Genomic DNA, 22,355 nt, shown 5'->3' on the forward strand with positions numbered 1-22,355 from the left:
CCCCCCCCCATTCTCTGATAAGGCTGGCAAGAGAGCTCACTGGGTAGAGGCAGTTGCCATCAAGCCCAAAGACCCAAGTTCGATCCCCAGAATCTACACGGGTGTCCTCTGAGCTCTGCATATGCACCACAGCACACTCATACCCATAAACACGTGTATACACAAGGAATACAACGAACAAAAGATCACTGCGGCTTCCTACTACCTATGAGAAAAAACATTAAATTTCCTGACCACAGTTGCTCAGTCTGAGTTGCGATGACCCTGTGACCTCAGCCAGTGGGGTCTTATTCCTGTCATTCGCCCCCTTCCAAGGTTGAGTTAATGTAACCACCACTGCTTTGAAAGTAACTTCTTTTATTTCAAGTTTTTAAAATAGTTTTTATTTCAGGTTTTTAAATTTTTTTCTTTTAAACCCTGGAGAAATATAACAGGCCCAAATGCTCTTCTTAGCAATGGCCTGTGAAAGGAAGTAAAGAACAACCCTATTTCTTGGTTAAAAACTGCTGCCTTGTCAGGCACGGTGGCGTTCATTTAATCCCAACACTCGGGAGACAGGGGTAGATGGATCAGCTTGGTCTACAAAGCAATTCCAGGCCAGCCAGGGAAATTATAGTGAGAGCCTATCTCCAAAGAAGAGTAAGGTGAAAAAAAAAGCTATCAAAGAGTGGCTGGAGAGACTGCTCAGCAGTTGAGAGCACCGCTGCTTTTCCAGAGGACCCGGGTTCAATTCCCCACATCCATCTGGTGGTCACAACCATCTGTAACTCCAGTTCCAGGGAGATTTTAAGTCCTTTCCTGGCTTCTCTGGGCACCAGACATGTATGTGGAGCAAAGAGGTACATACGGGCGGGCAAAGACCCATACACATACAATTAAAACATTTTTTTTAAAAACTATTTTTTAAAAGGTTTTCAAAGTTGCCATGAAAGGGCTGATGTCATACATACAGAAGTTTGCCTCAGTCGGGGAGGAAAGGTGTTTAAAACCATTTGTCCGAGACACTGCAGATGTTCCTCAGTGGTGTGAGCACATGAGTTCAGTATCAGGGAAAGATGTGTGATCCACGGGTGTGTCTTAATTGACATTAATTCTAATGCATTCTTTTTCTAGATGTCCTCTAACATGTATTTTAAAAGTATCCACATATCTGAAAAGGCTTATAGTTCTGCAGTGGGTTATGTGGTAATATAGTCAACACGACATTGGCGCTTAGTCTTAAATAACTACTTTCCTCTATTATTTGAGTTATGATTTTGTTTTAGAATCAGAGAAAAAGTAGGGGGCTTTCAGAAGGGATCATAAAACTTATAAAAAGCTCATTTTAATATCTTACTGCCAAGATTACAAACACCAGGAAGCCACAAGGCAAATGCCACAAGGCAAATGCCAGTGTTGACATTAGCTACTGACGTTCTCAGCAATGGATGCTTTGGGACAGTGGACCCCATGAGACAAGTTCTTGATCCAGTGCACAGCTTCTTTTAGAAGCCCAAATGTTTGTATTCTTTCGAGTCTATGTGACCCATTTATTTTCACCTCACGTCACCGGAATTTGTTGGCTCCATCGCTATGGAAACCATTCAGAAGTATAATGTGAAGTGTACCACCCACGTGTTCACAGCCCTCCCTATCAGCATGAGCTGGATGCAGTATCGCTCTGGGGTTCAGACCAGCTTTTGGATAATAATGCAAAGCAACAATATTTAAAATGCACCCAAAGCCAGAGGCTGAAAAACAAGAGTATTGTCTCCCTCTCAAAACACTGGCTGCCCCCAAATTAATTAGCATACTCGCTCACAGCCAGAGAGAAATATGGCAGACATCCTGTATGGTCACTAAGAGCAAAGGCCAGAGGCCAGAGCCCAGGCAGAGAAAGCTGTAGCCCAATTCAAGGGCATCAACAGGCTCTTTTAAAAAAAAAAAAAAAGGTGGTGTGGGGATAAAGGCTATTTGCTTTTGAAATCAACCTTAGAGTTTACCATGCAAACTTTTACCAGAGCCACAGTGGAAAATAAACAAGCCCTCAGCTAATCAAACACATTGGCAAGCACATTCATCCACTGAAAAACTAAAACACTCTCTGTGTTGATGGGCCTGCTTTCCTGTTCTCTTATTTAAAGGAGCTAAAGTATATAGCTGTGAGAATCTCCACACGGGTAGAGAGCAGACATGGACGTGTCAACAGATCTGGTTCCTGTCAAGACCAGCAGGATGATCCTTCAGGGGGAAAATGGCTTGAGACAACCTGACAACCTGAGTTCCCCAGACCCCATGGCAGAAGAGAGTTGACTCCTGAAAGTTGTCCTCTAACACACATTAACCCCGCCCCCACGCTCCCCCACCCCCACCCCCGCCTCCAGGAGCAGGAAAGAATTGTCTGACACAAGGGGTGATGGGAACAAGAAGCTGGCCATGCAAAGCACAGGCCTGTCCACAACACACATGTTCCCATTCTCGGTAAAATGGCAGCACTAAAGCTGATGTTACAGTCTTCACTCTTCTGACCCCATGACTTCACTTCTATCAGCTTTGGACCAAGAAATGTGGGGCTAAGTGAGACATGAATACTGACACTTGTAAAACCCTGGCAACAGAAAAAAGTCTGAGATGCAATATCCACTAAGTTCGGACACAGCCTAAAATGCCCCAGGGTCTCACCAAAGAGGAGTGAAGCCTTGTCCAAAAACAGCATAGAGATTCAGGTTGATTCAGGAAGAGATGACCAGATCTGGACTTTATGCAAATGGAAGGGGAAAAAAATCTATTTCAACACCCTGGAAGAAATTTCCCAATCATAAGCCAGATGGATGGATTCCTGATCTGAAGTTTCGAGGGCAGCAGGGGGCAGGTGTCAGTGTGTAAGCCATGGGATACAGAGACCACAGATCTAGTATCCCTGTTCTCTAGCAAGGAGATAAATACATTACCATCCAGAATTCTCCAGTAAGTTCCGTAAAATGGTCTGGGGCACCGAGCAGTTGTAATAGCCCATGCCAATATACGACCTCCAGATCTGGTTCTTGCTTGCAATGGCATGCAGAGTCTCGAGGATTTCATTCTCACCTGATTGTGGGGGGGAAAAGAAACAGGTTACCAGAGAAAATGCTCCGGCAGGGAGCTCCGCTTATGGGCTAAGAGTGTTTGTATCCGGAGAACAAATATATGGAAAAATACCATCATCCATCCAACCATGACTAAATAACACTGCATATGAAAACCTGGTAGAAGGGCCCGCAGACTCCTCAGTATTAGTCCCTCATCGTTTTCCCATCTGGGTAGTGTGTGCACATTCATGTGTGCACATACCTATGGAGGCGCACAGAAGCCAGCGACTGACACTTTCCCTGATCACACTCCAGCTTCCTTTTGAGAAAGGGGTCTCTTACTGAACCCAGAGCTCATTGATAGCTAGGCTTCCTGGGCAGAAAGCCCCAGGGTTCTACATGTCTCAACCTCTGGGGCATGCTCGGTCATGCTTAGCTTTTATGTAGGTGCTAGGGGATCAAACACAGGTCCGCATGCTTCTGTTACAAGTACTTTACACACGGACCCATTCCCAGATGCTCAGGACTCTTCGCTCTTCTTCATTCTCTCTTCCCTTTCCCCCCTTACTCCCTCCTCCACTCAGTTCTCTGACTCCCTGAGACAACATCTCACTCTGTAACCTCCACTGGCTTGGAACTCAGTATATAGACCATCCACCTACCTCCCTAGTGCTGGGATTAAAGGTATACACCATCGCGCTCAGCCTCTTGTTTCAATCAACTCTTTAGCAGTCACCTAATTCTATGTTTTTCTGTATCTTTTAAATTTATGTTTTATTTCCTCTAAATAAAGTATTTTCTCACAGTAGTATTATGGTCTTTTATAAATTTATTTGTGTGTGTGTGTGTGTGTGTGTGTGTGTGTGTGTGTGTAAAGGTATGCTTTATACACAAAAGTCAGAAGTAGCTCTTTGACACTGGAGCTGCAGGCAGTTGTGAGCTGCCCTGTTGTGGGTGCTAGGAAGGAAACTTTAGGTCCTCTGCAAGAGCAGTAAATGGGGCTGGAGAAATGGCTCAGTGGTTAAGAGCACTGACTGCTCTTCCAGAGGTCCTAAGTTCAATTCCCAGCAACCACATGGTAGCTCACAACCATCTGAAATGGGACCTCATGCCTTGTTCTGGTGTGTCTGAAGATAGTGTACTCACATACACTAACTAACTAACTAACTAACTAACTAAATAAATAAATAAATAAATAAATAAAGGTGGTAAGTGCTCCTAAGTACTGGGTCACTCCTCTTGTTCCTTCTTTCAGTTGTCTTTTCAATCTCTAGAGACAGACAGGTAAAGCCTTATATAATACATAGCTTAAATTTTGTTTATAATTTTTCTACTGAACTGGTTATTTTCCTTGTCATCTGAAGAGCTATTAAAAAACAAAACAAAAAGCCCTAGTATCCAACAACATCAAGTAACAATTCTAATAAAAAGACTCACATGAGCTCTCGACTAGTGTTCCCATAAAGGGACCTAGTTAGGAAGGAATTAGGAAATTCTTGAATGCAGGCAATCCAATCACCTCCCAAATCATCTTAGGAACAAGTCATTCAAAAGCCCAGCAGGAGGGGAGATTAATTAGCAGTGCCTGGCAGGCCAGCCAAGCTTCAATTAAGATCCTGTGCAAGATGGACAGGTCCCTGCTCCACATTGCGCCATCTGGACAAAGGTCCAGCTCTCAAATGAGAACAGTCTGACAGGATTTGCTGGTCCAATTAAGAGCTTACTTCTTAGATGCTATATTTTCTAGTGAGAGAATATGACTCTGTATTATGGAGAGATTGTTCTATATAAGGAGAGGAGAGGAGAGGAGAGGAGAGGAGAGGAGAGGAGATTGTGGTCACCAGTTAACACCAGAGTCCAGGAGGGACATGGTTAAAAGGAGTACTGTCAAATGAATTGTGTCTCCTAAAACAATACATTTGCAATCAGAATCCTTGGTATCTTTACATGTGACATTGATTGGATATTGAGACTTCACAGATAGATATAAATACTCAAATTAAAACAAGGTCATGGCGCCCTTCCTTTCCTACTTGGGCCGGGCAGAATGGCTCCCGCAAAGAAGGGTGGCGAGAAGAAGGGCTGTTCTGCCATCAACGAGGTGGTGACCCGAGAATACACCATCACCATTCACAAGCGCATCCATGGAGTGGGCTTCCAGAAGCGTGCTCCTCGGGCACTCAAGAAATTTGCCATGAAGGAAATGGGGACACCAGACGTGTGCATTGACACCTTGCTTAATAAAGCCGTCTGGGGCCAAGGGAATAAGGAACGTTCCATATCGCAGCCGAGTACGCTTGTCCAGAAAACGTAATGAGGATGAGGATTCCCCAAAGAAGCTCTACACGCTGGGAACTTACGCGCCTGTTACCACATTCAAAAATCTACAGACGGTCAATATAAATGAGAACTAACCTGCTCATGTCAAATAAAGTTGCAGAACTGCCAAAAAAAAACAAAAACAAAAAACAAAAAACCAAGGTCATACTCGATCATTTTCATCTAATAATGTGATTTTACAAGAACATGGGAATTTGGGCACATTTGACCTTCACTCAACGAGAGCACCATGTAATGCATGTGTAGACCATAGTGATGTGCCTACAAGACACGGGATGCCAGCAATGACCAGAAGGCAGAGAGGGATAGAGCTCCAAGATGGAACCCACATGTCAGCACCTTTGAGTTTGAACTCAGCCGAGGTGGAAAAATGCCTTTTGTTTGAGCCGTCTAGATTGCAGTAGCACATCTCAGCAACCTTAGCTGACCAATACAGGCATCTGCTCAGACACTTTCTAGAGAGACTGCTCAGACACTTTCTAGAGAGACTGCTCAGACACTTTCTAGAGACTACCCGAAGAAACCAGCCCAGGTGGTTTAAAGGGAGGGGTTCATCTACTGGCACTATCTATAGTTGCTATGTTTCTGAAAGTATTAAAAAAAAAAAAAAGCCAGACATAGTAGCACACATCTGGGGAGGCTAAGGCAAAGCATCCGAGTCGGAAGCGAACCTAGTCTGCACAGTGAGACTCTGTATCAAAAGAAAAGAAACCCAAAACCAAGAAAAATCCAATCAATGCAGAGGTAAGATGCTCTGCCACACACCACCTCAAGGTGACTTGGACAAATGCCACAGTTAATTAATTATTCAGCCCAAAGTCTGCCCTATCTCTAGCATAAGGGGTTATAACTTTAATTCCAGCACCCTGGGGGCAGAGGCAGGAGGCCAGCCTGGTTTATGGAGTAAGTTCCAGGATAACCAAGCCTACATAGAAGATCTATGTCAAGACAAATAAGTAAGAAGAAGAAAGGCCTGAGCACTGCCCATTCATCCTCCCAGTCCAATGCTGGGGAGGCAGGAGATTCTTGAACTCATGTTCCACAAATGGCTGAACCGAGATAACCAATTCAATCCTGACTAGATAACCAACTCAATCCTAACTAGATAACCATTTTAATCCTAACTAGATAACCAACTCAATCCTAACTAGATAACCAACTCAATCCTAACTAGATAACCAACTCAATCCTAACTAGATAACCATTTTAATCCTAACTAGATAACCAATTCAATCCTAATCGGTTCCATGTCTGGCAAAAATAATATAATGTTAATAATTGGCTTGGTTAAAAGTAACCAGGATCAAGCTGACAAGCGAGCAAACATGCTTCTCACACAAGCCTGACGACCTGAGTTTGATCCCCAGAACCCATGGTGGAAGGAGAGAACTGATTTGTGAAAGGTGTCCTTGACTGTCACACACGTGCCAGGGCATGCATGCACCTGCACTCACACACAAGACGCTGGCCAAGTGATTCTGCCTGGTGTCCCCCAGGTGTGAGTTAGGATTTGACACATTTAGCAAAGACCTGGGCAAAGCCCTCTCCCTTCAAGTCATTTTGTCAGAGTTATCACAGTATCTGGAAACAAAACTAAGACAGCAAGTTCTTGGTCACGCTTCCTAAAGTGTGAATGCTGTGAGGGGCCGTTCCCACTCTCTCAGCCGCTGCTTAGCATGCCTGAACTCCCCCAACTAGAAGCTGGGACACTGCTATGATAAAATCTAAGACCTCAGGCTTCCTCGCTCACACAGAAGAAAAGCTGTTCTCCAAACACAGAGTTTGGTGTGTACACAGTTTCAGGTGTCTTCTCGCTGTTCTTATGTCTCATATCCATTCAGAAAAAAAGTCGCTTCAGTGCAGAAGGGGCAACCCAGGGTACTTAGAATCCCAGGATTAGCCGCCATCTTGACGTGTCCACATAGCATTGGAAGGATAGGAAAGGAGAGAAAAGGGCAAAGTTCATAGGTTCATAGTCAATGATGTATGCTGAGGCCAGGCTGGTTGAAATGGAGCTGAGAAGAACCAGGCTGCCAAGTCTTTAATCGGAACCATAATCAAATCCAAGTAAAATTTCCATCAGAAGAACACAGTGCCCATGTGTCACCTCCCATCTGCCTTGGAAAGTATAATTAAATAACGGAGAAAGAAACAAAGACCAGGGAGGAGAGACATCAATTCAAAACCGTGAGGAGGCCAGGCACAGTGCTTCACGCCTTACTGCTAACCCTTGGGAGACTGAGACAGAAGGATTACCATGAGTGCGAGGATAATTTGGGATACATAGTTGAGTCAGAGGCCAGCTTGAGCTGCACGGTGAGATTCTGTTCTCACAAAACCAGAAAGGACCAGTTGGAGACAAGCTGTTGTGTTTTTATTAGATGCCTTCAGCCCTGCAGGGCCGCTGGACACCGCATGGCCAGCTGTGTACTTCCAACCGTGCAGCAGCTTAGGCAATCTTGCTCACGTCTGAGCAGCGAGTTCTTTCCTTGTGGGACAAACACCTGCTTCTGACCTGTTTATTCCCTTGCCTCAGAGCATTACATAATGGCCTGGTCCTAAAGGACAGAGAACAGAGTTCAGTGCCCTCTGGGCTCTGCTTCTTCTGAGTCGCCAGGAGGGGAGGGAACCGTATCTCATCTTCTTAGAATTCACTGAGCACACCTCCTTCCTCCTTATGTAACGCCACAGGACAAAGACTTTCTAAGAGCAGCTTCCTTTCCATGTGTGCCTGAAATACCCAGAACCCTGCGCCAAATAAATCTTTTCATTGAGACAGGGTTTCAACTATGGAGCTCTAGCTGACCTGGAACTCTTGCTGTATAGACCAGGCTAGCCTCAAATTCAGCACCTTCAGGTGCTGGGATTAAAGATATGCCAACACACCTAGTTCAAACAAATGTTTTATAACACAGTGTAGTTCTTAAACACCTGACACATTGCTGTGGCTATTAAGATTTCTCAGATGAATGAATCTGTACAAGAAATCCCCAGAAATGAAGTCAGGATACCTGAGTTAAGATGTATATTGCACCAAAGCACATGCCTACTTGAAAACATGCTCTCCATCTGTAACCTATGACAAACCCCTTTGTTTTGGTCTTTAATTATATAGGAATATGCATTCGTGATTCACTGTAACCCCCTAATCCATCCTTCCTTCCTTCCTTCCTTCCTTCCTTTCTTTCTTTCTTTCTTTCTTTCTTTCTTTCTTTCTTTCTTTCTTTCTTTCTGTGGTATCAGGAGTCAATGTCCTTGTATATGCTAAGCAAGCATTCTACCCCTGAGCTACACCCTAAATGTTTCATCTGTATTTTTAAAGAACAAATACAAGATGGATGTGGTAGTACCTGCCTATATATAATCCTAGCACTTAAGCTGAGACAGGAAGATTGCCCTGCCCTGTTTTCAAGGCCAACCTGAACTAGCCAGTCTCAAGGAAACAAAACTGGGCTGGTAAAATGGCTGAGTCAGCAAAGGTGCTTGCTGCCCAGCCTGCTTGAGTTCAATCCCTGAGACCCCCATGGAAGGAAAAAACCCACTAGCCTCCATATTCATTCTCATATATACACAAAATAAATAGATAAATGTAATAGCAATGAAAACTAAACATGCACTTGCTTGCACATAGAACATCTGAGATGATTCACAGAAAGCTGAGGTTAGAAGAAGAGCTGAGTCTAACTTTCTCTTGAAAATCTTGTGCGTCTGAGTTTTGGACAATGCACTTAGATTACTTAGGATAACAATTAAATGACAACACCATTCCCAGGATGCAGTTGGGAGGTAAATGGGCATGGTGCTCTCTGAATGAGACCAGCAGCATCTGCACAGAGCAGACAGTAAGCAGTGTCACAGCCTTCCCCCGAATTGCCACCCTCCTACTCTTGGCAAGGCACTAAGAAAGTCTCCAAGCAAGTCACCAGGCCTGAGAACCGACACGCTCATACTTGAGTTTGCCCAGCCGATGTCACCAATTGGAGAAAGGTCTTTCTTTGCCAGAGGCTGAAGGGAAAAGCTGGGGACAGATTGCAAGGGTGGAAATTGTCTTGGCAGATTCTTCTTGCCAGCATGCATATCCCTGGCTCCAGAGCTGGGGGTGGGGGTGGAGGTAGGGGTGGCAGGTGTCAACCATGATTGGTGTTTTATCAGAGATAGTTTATGTTATGATTTTCTGAGTAAAAGTCAGAATGAAGATTCAAATTCTGCTTCAAAACTTAGCCGTTTTTTCACATCACCTAGTCATTTACAACACCTTTTTTCTTTCTTTTTCTTTCTGTCTTTTTTTTTTTTTTTAATCTTACCCATAATCTCCTGGTATCCATTCACTAGCCCAGGTACCTGATGGTGTCAAATTTCCTCCCTGGATAATGGGGGATTTTGGGATCAACTTCTGTTCAATCATAGACTTATTTTCATTAAAGGAAACCAAACCAAACCAGACTCCTCTGTCCACTGTGGAGGGGAAACTGATGGGAGGCCCTTAGCTACTGGCAATGAATCACTGTCTTAGTCCCATTTCTTGATACACTGGTAAGAAAAAAAAAATATCCTGAATTGTAAATGTAGCTTTAGGGAGATGAGTACATCTGGCCCACAATTCCAGCCCCCAGTCACTGCAGGGAAGTCAAGGAAGCAGGGACTTGGAGCAGTCAATCTCCTTACATCATCAACAGTCAAGAACAGAGAGCAATTCAATGACTGCAGCATGCCAGCACTCCAATCTTCAATGGTACAGGACTTAATCAATGCCCAGGTGCCAATCATTGGTTGACCTTTCAACTTAAATACAGTTAACGTCATCAAGATGATCTCTGCCCTGAGACATCCTATCCCTTCCCCTTGGACAGTTCTTTCCCGGGTGATTCTAGACAGAGTCAAGTTGACAATTAAAATAAAATTCACAGTTACTCTATGACCAAGGCAATGGGAGCAACACATAGGTCTGACTTCCCTTTACCTTATTCCCAACTTCCTCCCCTTCTCCTGATCTGGTCAGACCAGATTCCAATTAGCAAGCCACCATAACGCCTCAAATCACCGTCACCACCTAAAGGAGTTGAGACATGTCTCCTCTGCGTCCTGATGGCTCCTTCCTTCACAGGACAGAGTCCTCTGCAGTGGACCCTGCTCAACTGAAAGACGCACAGCTTCAAGATCAACAGAACAGCAGCCACAGTGGTAGAGAGAAGCTTGAGGAATGTCCTATCAGTTATTTTGTTCCCCAAACCCAGATCTCTCCTTTCTGGGGGAGGCCTCATCATGTCCTCTCCATTTTACTTTAAAAAAAAAAAAACAACATAGAGAAACACTGCAACTCATAATATTTATCTAGGACACCAGATGACCTATGTATTCCTATTCAGGCCAGATGGTTAGGCTGAAATGAAAGTCTGCGGAGTTTGTTTTTCCTTTTTTTCTGCTCAGGGCATGCTGCTATGCCCTGCAGAGCAAGGGAACAAGGGAATTGTATGTTCCAAGACCTTAACTCAAACAGCCAGCCCTGCCTAAGGGAAAGACAGATGACAACTTTTCATAGATCAAAGGAACGGTCTATGGAGAGATCTGTGGTTTTATAATTTATAATCTCACCAAGTAATGAATTGTAGTCTTTTTGCAGACAGGACTATGGTGGATTAAGAGAGTTGTGTTACAATGAAGATCACCTGAGGTCTCACATACAGGTAGCTCCGAATGACTGATAACCCGTCACAGTCCATAGTAGATTACTACAAAATTTGTTTTCCTAAGTGGTTCAACTATATTCCTATGGGCAAAAGTTTCGAGAAAACATGTATAAGTGGAAACTTGAGACTATTGGAAAAGTCCTATCAGTGCCTATAGTAATTTTAGATTCAGAGATTTCATCTTTTCAGAGTTTGGTAATCAGCATTGAGAATCTATACTTAAGCTCTCTGTTTATACTATAAAAAAATATCCTGGGACTAATAAGCAAAACAGGCCTGAGCAGAGAAAATGAGATTTATGGGGTGAGAAGGATGGTTCAGTGGTTAGAAGCACCTGCTACTCTTGCAAAGGACCAGTGTTCAATTCCCATTAGCCACGCTCAAGTTCCAGGAAATCTTCTGGCCTCCAAGGGGGCACCCACAGGTACACATACACATAAATTAACAATAAATGTTTTGTTTTAGTTTTAGTTTCGGCTTTGAGGCAGGATCTCACTATGCAACTCTGGCTGTCCTGGAAGACCAGGCTAGCCTCACCTTACTATGCTCTACCTGCCTCTGCCTTCCAAGTACTGGGATCGAAGGCATGAGCCATCATGTCTGGTCATAACTTATAAATAAATCTTACCAAGAGATCTAAGTCTTTATCCACTATACAACAAGGCACACAGCTCCTGGGCAGGCAGTTTAGCAAAGACATGCAGAAGTCAGAAGACACGGAGAACAGTGGTTTTTATAATCTTGTGATCTTACTTGCCCCAGAGCCTCTGCCTTCAGAATCTGTGCACTGCCCCTGTCCTTGCTCCCTGTTCCATGAAGTTGGTCGTTGAACCTCTAGGTACAAGGTGGATGAGCCTTTCCATCTCTTTCCAAACCCAGTGACCTGAGCTGACTGGCAGACCTTGAAGTCGTTGGCACTTGATAGTTCCAATCCTTAGCCGTAGCAGAACTTAGCGACCTCATTTCTCGTTCTTGCTCCTAGATCATAAATGATGCCTGACAGAATCAATGTCATTCAACCTCAGCAGGCTCTGAGGGGTGACCTCCATTTTTACCACCTACGTAGACACGCTGACTCCTTTCAAACTTCGCTTATGCCTAATTTAGTCTCACTCTTCCTGCTTACCATGAATACCGGGCAAGCAGCGCCCAAACTCCTACCACTCTAGGGGGCGCTCTTGATTCTGCGGACAGTTTTCCTTCTTGGACCCAAGAGAGGTCCAAAATTCAATACAGGGACCACAGCGCTTGAGGGAAATTGTCTTCCTGGCTCTGGCGACTCTACCCGACTATTCCCCTCCACGTGGTCATCTTTCCCACATTCTGGCTCTGTCTTTCTTCTCTGCAGCCCACCGGGGAAGTCCCTCGTTCCCATGAAGTCACTGCGCAGCTCTGGAGCACTCTACACTTTTCGACTCTTACCTTTCCTGGATTTGCACTGCCATCTCACTGTCTCTGTGTTCAGTCTTCCTAACTCCGTTCCATTCTACCAGGATGAGAACTGCAGCCGTCTGAGGGCGCCTGTCATCCCCTGCCTCTATCTTGTGCATTTACATGGTCTCGGCTTCCAGTCAGAACTGAACTCTCTCACATTTAAATTACGCCGTGCAAACTTTTGGGCTCTGAATCCTCAGGATTTTCCTTACTCCTCAACAACGAAATTGTCCGTTTACAGTTCATCCATCAGTCCTCAAAGAGCCATGTGTTTTGACACTTTCACCTCTGCCGACGCCATAATCTGTTTCCATCCTATTTGCAGAATAATCAGTATTTATCTTGCTGTTATTACCACTTGACTCTAATGTATACAGTGCCCGTGTGGCACCTTCCACATTTCAACACCCCTCTTTACACTCCACAGGCACCTGCACTCAAATGCACTCCTGCCCCTGCTACACTCACATGGGATTATTTTAAAAGAAAAACATTATATTTTGGCATTTCTGTCAACAGTGTGGTCAGCGTGGTTTTGTATACCAAAGTCCAAGAAAGTTTAACAAGCCTCTCAGTAAACGAGGATGGAAAGCTGACAGAGCAAACTATGGGAGCAGATCTGGAAACTACAAACTCAAACAACGACTGCTAACAAAGGCCACAGGAAACACCAAGTCAAAACCTGAAAAGCTAACTAGTTCAGGGAATTTCACGTAGGGACAAAGGGCCCTTCCCATCTCAGTGATCTCCAAGTGTAACACTGTATCTACAATGCTGCGTAAGTGATTTTGATAGTATTGAATACTTTTGATGATATTAAAAGTTCACCATAAGTTAATATTATGCAGGGAATATGTACAAATTGGGGGAGATGCAGCAGTTTTGTTTTTTGTTTTTTTTTTTTTTTTGAGGCAGTGAACTATTCTAATACAGTGATCCATACAGGTCATTCTACATTTCCAAACTCTTAGAACGTACCACATCATTACCCACTACTGCATAAGAAATGATGCTATTTCCTGAGTTAGCTATGAACCATGAGTAAGCATGAAGTGGTATTGATCCATCGGGTAGACATGATGATGCACTTCAAGTCTAGTATGCAGGAAGCTGAAGCGAGACAGCCACAAGGATGAGGCCGTTGTGGGATGCGTAAGATGGAGGGGAGGAAGAAAGGAAAAAGTGATTCATTAAATGTAACAAACCGACCAGTCTGGTGGGAGGTGAAGCCAGGGATCCAGGAAATGTGTGGAGACTGCTCTGAAACCTCTAACAAAAGCGAGATCTACAAAGATCTTTAAAATCCTTTTTTTAAAAAATGCATGTGTATTAGTATTTTTGCCTGCACATGTCTGTGTACCACATGCAAGCCTAGTAGCCAAAGACCAGGAGATATCAGATAGACCCTGGGAACTGGAGCGACAGGTAGTTCTAAGTTGCTTACAATGAGCTGAAAACCAGACTCGATTTCTCTCCAAAACAAGCACATGCCCTTATCCACTCGTCTCTTCACAGTCTTCTTGGCAAGTAATCACTAAGAAAAAAGAAAGCTTAAGACAGGCAGACCCCATTGAACCTCGTGGCAGCTTTCAGGGATTATAGCTCATTATTGTATTAGAGAAACCATTGAATTTGGCAAAAATTCCTAACTAGCAATGAATGATCTATAGATTTTCCAAGATAGTCCACTTCAAACAAAATTAAGGAATTTTACTTATGCAAAATATAATTTTTCTTTATTTTTATTTTATTTTATTTTTGAGACAGTTTGTCTGTGTAGCCTTGGCTGACCTGGAACTAGCTCTCTGTAGACCAGGCTGGCCTTGAACTAAGATCTGCCTGCCTCTGCCTCCCAAGGGCTGGGATTGAAAGTGTGTCTAGTGTGCTTAGTGTGTATGTGTGGACGCTCATGCATGTCACAGAACCTGTATAATTCATGTTCTCCTTCCATCTTCTAGGCTCTGGGAGGTGATCAGACTTGGTTTCAACTACCCTTACACTCTCAGCCATCTCACCAGCCAATAAAACTTAAAAAAAAAAATTTTTTTTTTGATCTATCTTTATTGATGCTAGATGGATTCCATGATCCTTTAAGAAAGTGACGGGGCTGGGAGAGATGGCTTAGACACTCCCGGCACCCAGGTCATGCAGCTCACAACCACTATCTCTAGTTCCAGGGAATCCAACACCCCTCTTTAAACTCCAAGGGTGCCTGCACTCAAATACACTCCTGCCTCTGCTACTCATATGTAATTAGTTAACAAGAAAAAAAAAATATTTTGATATTTCTGTCAACAGAGTGGTCAGTATGGTTTAATACGGCAAAACCCAGGAAACCTTAAAATATTTTAATGCTAAAAATAAATTTTATAAAGACTGGGATTTATGGGTGTCCTAGCAGTTCTGAGGCTGTGGGTTCAAGTGCTAGCATTTCAATACTACCTCTAGCTCAGGAACAATCAGAGGGAGCCATATTTATACACACTCACCTCACCACATCTGGGTGAGCGCCTCTCATTAGCCCTTCTGTACTGTTCTGGAAGCCAAGAGCCCCTTGTTGGAACCATACCTAAAGCCCCCTCAACACTTACACACACACACACTCTAAAGATTTTTTTTATTTTCCAAAACTCAAGTCTAAGTCTTGCTACCACAAGCTCAGAATACATAATCTTGACTTTGTCATTTGGTTCGTCTTTATCTAGTCCACAATCTTAGTTATAAATGAGGCAGACTTAATCTCATTTGGGAAGGATTAGGACGAGCCAGCAATGCCTGAGAGCCTTGGGGCTGAGGGCCCTCTAGGCAGTACTGACTTGGTGAAGGATAGCAGCCTCATTCTGGGTGCACCGATCAGCTAGAGACTACATCCCCCGCTGGGTGATAAAGTTATCACTGGCATCTGCATTGCACAATGCCCCTCCCCTTGATCGCTGCCCTCTATTAAACATTTATTTAAAAATGCATTCTGATGACACACCTTAGAACATTCAGTTCCCACGAGCCTCATCCGAACTGATTCTGACAGCTCAGCGCCTCAACTCCAGCTGAATAGTTTGAGCTTTGGGAGGGCTGCTCTCCTCTGTCTCCCAAAGCATGCCCAGGAAAAGCAGTGTGTGGGTTTGTGTAAACTTTAATCTCTGTGGCATTTGGTTGGTTAGTTTAGACTAGTTTAATCTGGCTCCTTTGAGATGACTTTACACAGCAAAACAGAGCAGCACAACTAAAAACCCACCAGTTTGGTTTCGGAAGTACTTTTAAATTAACTACAACATTAATAGAAGAAAGAAAATAATTGCGACAGCTTGGAGCATTCAGAGAAACCAAAGATCCCACTAAAATATAGTTCTTACCTGATTTATTATCTATATTAATAATAAATCGGAATTTATTATTTTGGTGCAAGGTTGTGGCTGAAGAGAAAAATTCATCTGAGTGGAATTAAGCTGAAGGGATTTTGAGCTGAGAGGTATTGCTTGTTTCTCTTGAGTAATATCTTACTGAAAGACTGATAAAAGTATTTTTCTGGGGCGATGGGGGGGGCAGCATTAGGAATGTGAATAAATAAATAAATAATATTATTTTTCACTTTCTGAAGTGTTGGAGAGGAAGACTCTTTCCAGACTGATGGAACCCTTAAGGCTCCGTCCTTTACTTGCTGGTCCCTGCCTGCATCAGCATCCTTCAGGTTTGTCAGGAAGGGGTCATTTCTCACCCAAGCAAGCACTGGGCCTCCATACCAACTTCCTTCAATCTGGTGGTGGGCCTGAGAACTCCACACTTAGCCTCACTGTGGTGTCTCGTTCCCAAAGGGGCAGTTTGCAAAAGGATGACTGGCTTGTGTACTTTAGAAGAGCCAAGACAGGAGTTCTCTGCTTTGCCTGGGACACCATGAAAACAGCAATGTCATCAGTGGGGGGTGGGGAGTGGAGGTTGGCAATGGAGTCAGATGGCCTGAGTTTGCATTCTGCTCCCATCCAAAGGTCATGGGCTAAGACCCTGGCAAGTTAACGAGCCTCTGCATACTACGGTTTCTTCCTTTTAAAGGGGTTAATAGCTGTGCAATGGTCATGTGGGCCCAGAGTCCCAGGTATCTGGGAAGGGAAGATTAGAGAAGCATTTGAGTCCATAAACATGACCAGCCTGGGCAACACAATTGAGACCCTTATCTCTAAAATGACTGAGGGGGGAAGAAAGAGTGACTCGGTTCATGGACTGTAATGAGGACTGAATAAATAATACACAAACAGCACTTTTCAAAAGTGCCCACAGGAGGCGCTCCACAAATGTTTAACATTATCTAGTTAGCATAAGTGCTAAGCCAAGTATCTACTCATTACAATGAGGGTGGTAAAAACAGCAGCCCGGTTCTTACAGCCACTACAGCAAACGCATCTCTGCTACAGAAGAGGGTCGGTACCCACAGGAAGGTAAGTGTGAGTCAGGCTGCTCCACTGCTAAATGCTCCTGCTGGAGGCAACAAGGAACCAGCCTGCTTCCCTCACAGAGACCATTCATCCGCCATGACGCAGCAGTGTAAAACATCCAAGTCTTGTAAATGCAGCATCCCTAACCCTCTCTTCTCCCTTGCTCCTTAGCCCAGTGAGTGAGCTTTTCAGGAACGGGGGGGGGGGGGGGGGGGGGGAGGTAGGGAGAATTTTGACTGTAGAATATTTTCTCTAAGGGACTTCAAACTCTAAGGAACCTGTTCCAAGAGTCACAGGCTAATAAATCTCTTACTAGAAAAATCAACAATCAATAAACACAAGACAAGTCATTTTAATCCCACACTTAGGAGGGAGACAGAGGCAGGTGGATCTCTGCTTTTGGGGAAAGCCTGGTCTACGTGGTTCCATGTCAGTTACAGGGACAAGGAGAGCCCATTAAGAGAGGGAGAGAGAGAGAGAGAGACAGAGACAGAGACAGAGAGACAGAGAGACAGAGAGACAGAGAAACAGAAAGAGACAGAAACAGAGAGGATGAACACTGATCAGTTTGCCAGGCCTTAACACTCCTAAAAGAACATCTTACTTAGAGCATGTAATACAAGGAGCTAATCTAGACATTCTGCTCTTGAAAGTCTCAGGAAGGCAATTATTTGCACAAATATTCGCCAATGGCTTCCTTGACAAATACACAACTAGGGCCGGATGTGCACTCCTTTAATCCCAGCTGGTCTTCAAAGATGGGCCAGCCAGGGCCACATAGTGAGACCCTATTTTTTTTTTTTTTTTTTCGAGACAGGGTTTCTCTGTGTAGCCTTGGCTGTCCTGGAACTCATTTTGTAGACCAGGCTGGCCTCGAACTCAGAAATCCACCTGCCTCTGCCTCCCCAAGTGCTAGGATTAAAGGCGTGTGCCACCACGCCCAGCTTTGAGACCCTATCTTAAAAATGAGAGAGAGAGAGAGAGGAAGGAAGGAAGGAAGGAAGGAAGGAAGGAAGGAAGGAAGGAAGGAAGGAAGAATCACACACAGAAAAAAACTGTTCTTAAAAATAAGTAGTTTTTCCACATTGTGATGTACACATAATATAACTTTACTCAATGAATAAGGGCCAAAGAATCACAAGTTTGAGGCTTTCCTAAGCTGCATGAAAGTCCTTATTTCAAAAAACAAGTAAGCCAACCTCTTTTTCTCACATTTGATGGCTCAGAATGTTGGTGTCCTGAAATGGAGATAGATATCCCTTATGGCCATCTTTCCAAGTCTCAGGTGGTTTGCTTTGTGAGCAAGCCCCTTGCCATCAGCATCTGACAGCAAGGAGGGCAGCAGCCCTCATAAAACATGAGGTACAGCATCCCCAGCTGCAGCCAGAATAGGCTCAGGATGTCTTTTAAAACAAAACCAGGGGCTGGCGAGATGGCTCAGTGGTTAAGAGCGCTGACTGTTCTTCTGAAGGTCCTGAGTTCAAATCCCAGCAACCACATGGTGGCTCACAACCATCCGTAATGAGATCTGATGCCCTCTTCTGGAGTCTCTGAAGACAGCTACAGTGTACTTACATATAATGAATAAATCTTTAAAAAAAAAAAAAAAACAGCTTTGCATGTAGAATTCCTTCTCACAGAAACCAAACCAAACAAGCAACAGCAAGCAAGCAAGCAAACAAAACAATTGCCCTAGAGAAATATCTCTATGATCTGACCAGGTGAGGGTGCTTGGTATTTTTTTTAATTTTCTATGAGTTCTTCAGCTCTGACCATCCCTTAACGTCTAGATTCTTCCCTGACTCCTAGAAGTCAATGCCACATTAAAAAAAAACCCACCCAAAGACAGCATTAGGACCATTAAAACCACTTTTTACCAAGAGGGGCTGAAGAGATGGCTCAATAGCTAAGAGCACGTGTTGCTCTTCCAGAGGGCCCAGGTTTGGGTCTCGGAACCCACATTATGCCCCCTAACTGTGGGGAACTCCAGTTCTAGATGACCCAACAGCCCACGTGGTGCACAAATATAAATGCAAGAAAATCTTTTAAAAACAAAATAATCATTAAAAAGGGAAGCCTATAACCAGCCTGAGATTTCTTTTTTTTTTTTTTTTTTTTGGTTTTTCGAGACAGGGTTTCTCTGTGTAGCTCTGGCTGTCCTGGAACTCACTTTGTAGACCAGGCTGGCCTCGAACTCAGAAATCCGCCTGCCTCTGCCTCCCCAGTGCTGGGATTAAAGGCGTGCGCCACCACGCCCGGCAGCCTGAGATTTCTTAACCAAGCACAAATCGAATTTGTGTGCTTTTCAGAAACAAAACAAAACAACAACAAAAAAAAACCCCACATATTCAGGCTTGCAAAGCACTGCTGCCTTTAGATGGGTGAGGATGAGAGGGGAAAACGCTGTGAGACAGAACAATTTGAAATTCTGGTGACTTTGAGAAGTCTAAGTCCCCTTCCAAATAAGTCTCTTCTCTAGCTGCAGGACCTCAGGTGATTTCCTTTGTCCTTTCGGATTCTCACCTGATCTACTGAGATAACTACCTCAGCTCAAAGGAACAAAAAGCCCTTCCGGTGGGCGTGCATGAGGTGGAGACTTCTAATCCAACACGTGTCTTTTGCAAAGCCTTCTTTGGGAAAGCTTGTAGGTGCCTCGCCAGCAACTCAGGGATAAAGACCATGAAAGGGGCTACATAGGTTTTTTTTCTCGGGGAAGAAAAATCCCAGCGTTGTAGGGCCTGTCAAGTACTGAGTAATCCAACCCCAAAGCTGGACAGAGATTATAGAAGGCAGAGCAGTGGAACCCCAGAGAGTCCTCTCGGCCACTTACAAATAGGGTCTTCCATTTTCAAGGGTCTCTTCAAGCGGATGCTGGCGGGGACCGTCTTCTCGATGAGTTCATCAATGCTCTAAAATTTAAAAACGCAAGCTAGTGAACAGGACAAGCAGAGCAAAAAGCCTGAGTTAAGAGGGCCACTTCAGTTTATCTTCAAAGGCTGGTAGGAACTTCATTTAAATCGTCTAATTAAGGGTTCTTTTTAAAGTGAAACTTCAGGAAGCAGAAATCTTTTGGAGGAAAAAAAAATGATGGAGCCGGATGGTAAATCCGCTACTCCGGGTTCGGGAGCTGCAACTGGAGCTGACCGGATTAATGTACTCTAAGTAGGGAGTTTTCCCCCTTTTCCTGCAAAATTAGGGTTCGTCTGGAGTTGGGGATTTTTTTAAATGCACTTTAGAAGAGCGGGAACAGCGGAAAAGTTAAGAGGAGGAGGCACCAAGATTAAGAGCGAGCTCTCTTTCAAGCTGGGGCCCGGGACGGAGGAGGAAGGCAAGGTGGGAGCCGGGAGGCCCAGCGGGCAGAGCCCCGGCAGGGTGGAGGGCCTTACCGCCAGCCCCAGCGCCTGCAGCATCTCCCTCCGGTCTTTGTCTCCGGGGCCGATGTGTCTCCGGGAGAAGTCATCGTGTCTGGGCAGGAGGCGCTCCAGAAGGCGCGAGGCCCCAGCCGCGCCGCGGTCCCCGCCACCGCCACCGCCGCCGCTGCTGTCCCGGCTCCGCGGCGCCCAACTCAAGCCGGTGCCCCGAGCCAGGCGGTGGCCGCCCCCGGCTCCGCGGCCCAGGCGCAGCCCCCATGCCCTGGCACACAGCTGCATGGACGCCGTCACCTCCCCAGCCCACGAGGGTCAGCGGCGCTTCCCGGCCCTCCTCTGGCCCCAATGCCCCGGGAGTGGCCGCAGCAGTCCCTGGATCCCCTTCCCGACCACTGCGGGCAATGAATGGGTGCAGCGAACTGCACTAACTCTTGCAAAGTTCCTCCGCCTCTGCAGGCACCTGCTCCGCACACTTTAAGCGTCGCCCGAAGGCGGGCGGTAGGATGGGGCCAGGAAACCTTTAGCCAATGGGAATGGGTTGCAGGGCGGGGGCAAGGCAGGGTCCTCCCTTTCTCTCTCCTCCTCTTCTCCCACCTCCTCCCACTTCTTTCCCCTCTTCAGCAGCAGGGTGGAGTCCCCTGCCTGATAGCTGGAAGTTTAAGGTCCCAAATCCCTCTTCTTACACAGGGGTTCTGGATGCTTCATAGGCCCACTGGCCGGGTTGTAGGGCCCGTTGGGGCAGCCCGAAATTCGTGAAGGTGAGACAGAAGACGATTCTCACACTGAAGGAAGACTCCAATAGTTAGCTGGTCTCCACTCACTGACTTTAGGGTCACATCTCATGACAGCCACTCTGGGCAGATGAAGGTTCTTTCATAGTTCTGAAATCTGGACAAAGAGCACAGCCCCTAAAATATCTTATGCTTTAATCTTTTTATAAAGATTTAATATTATTTTTTATTGATTTGTGGGTTGGGGGAAATGTCTGTCTGTGTATCACATACATGCCGAATGCTTGCAGAAGTTAGAAGTGGACATCGGATTCCCTACCAATGGAGTTACAGGCTGTTGTGAGCTTTTATGTGGGTGCTGATAGCCCAACCATAAGAGTAGCAAGTGCTCTCGACCACTGAGCCATCCTCCTGACCCCACTTTTTTTGAGATATGATGCGATGGGAACCAAACCCCGGATCCTCCAGCTAGCACCGAACTACAGCCCAGCACCTGTCTTCTCCCTCCTTCCTTTGTCTGGCTCCTTCGTCTCCTCTGTGCTGGTTTGATATACACCCATTCCTGAAATTCAGTCTTCCTTTACATGGAGTGCATGAGTATGCTGTTGGTATATTGGCTATATTTTGATTTCCTGAGCAAACCTAAACAGATACTGCAATGAAAGCAAAGGCATCTTCAGGAAGCTGACCCCCAAGGACAGAAACCTGGGACCCGCCTATCTGACATTTATACACATCCTTAACGATGACCTTCGTCGAGTTAAAGGGAAAGAGAAACTGGGTCTTGGGAAAGACACAAGAAACAGTGTTGCCTAAACTTTGCAGGCAGGTCTTTGCTAGACCAAATAGTTGCTAAGTTAGGACCTTAAAGGGAAAGAGAAACTGGGTCTTGGGAAAGACACAAGAAACAGTGTTGCCTAAACTTTCAGGGGCGACTAATGTGTCTGTTGCAGGCAGGTCTTTGCTAGACCAAATAGTTGCTAAGTTAGGACCTTAAAGGGAAAGAGAAACTGGGTCTTGGGAAAGACACAAGAAACAGTGTTGCCTAAACTTTCAGGGGCGACTAATGTGTCTGTTGCAGGCAGGTCTTTGCTAGACCAAATAGTTGCTAAGTTAGGACCTTCCAGTGGACAGACTGGTAGGGAGGGCTAACTACTGTGATGAGTTTGAAGGTTAAAATGACAGGTCAGAAGAGGAGAAGACTCCAATGCTCTTCATTTCTATTGCTACAGGAAGCATATATTTAACGAACCATTTAGACCCAGTGTTGGGCTGCCAAATTTCCACACAAGCTGACTTCATAACTTTATTTGGTCTTCTA

At 45.0% G+C, this 22,355-nt stretch overlaps 1 protein-coding gene and 1 pseudogene across 1 annotated transcript in view; one reads left to right on the forward strand and one right to left on the reverse strand.

The window, feature by feature from the left end:
• Positions 1-20,775, reverse strand: part of Gldc (glycine decarboxylase) — an 82,676-nt gene extending 61,901 nt beyond the window's left edge. Inside the window, exons 1-3 of the mRNA XM_021151450.2 lie at positions 20,322-20,775; positions 19,766-19,844; positions 2,931-3,066 (exon numbers count right to left, since the gene is read on the reverse strand). Coding sequence (XP_021007109.1) covers positions 2,931-3,066; positions 19,766-19,844; positions 20,322-20,585 — 479 coding nt within the window. The 5' untranslated portion in view covers positions 20,586-20,775. The remainder of the gene's footprint in view (positions 1-2,930; positions 3,067-19,765; positions 19,845-20,321) is intronic.
• LOC110285361 lies at positions 5,071-5,461 on the forward strand (annotated as a pseudogene).
• Positions 20,776-22,355: the final 1,580 nt, after the last annotated feature.

Source organism: Mus caroli, chromosome 19, assembly GCF_900094665.2.
Source record: "Mus caroli chromosome 19, CAROLI_EIJ_v1.1, whole genome shotgun sequence".
In the NCBI taxonomy this organism is placed as follows: domain Eukaryota; kingdom Metazoa; phylum Chordata; class Mammalia; order Rodentia; family Muridae; genus Mus; species Mus caroli.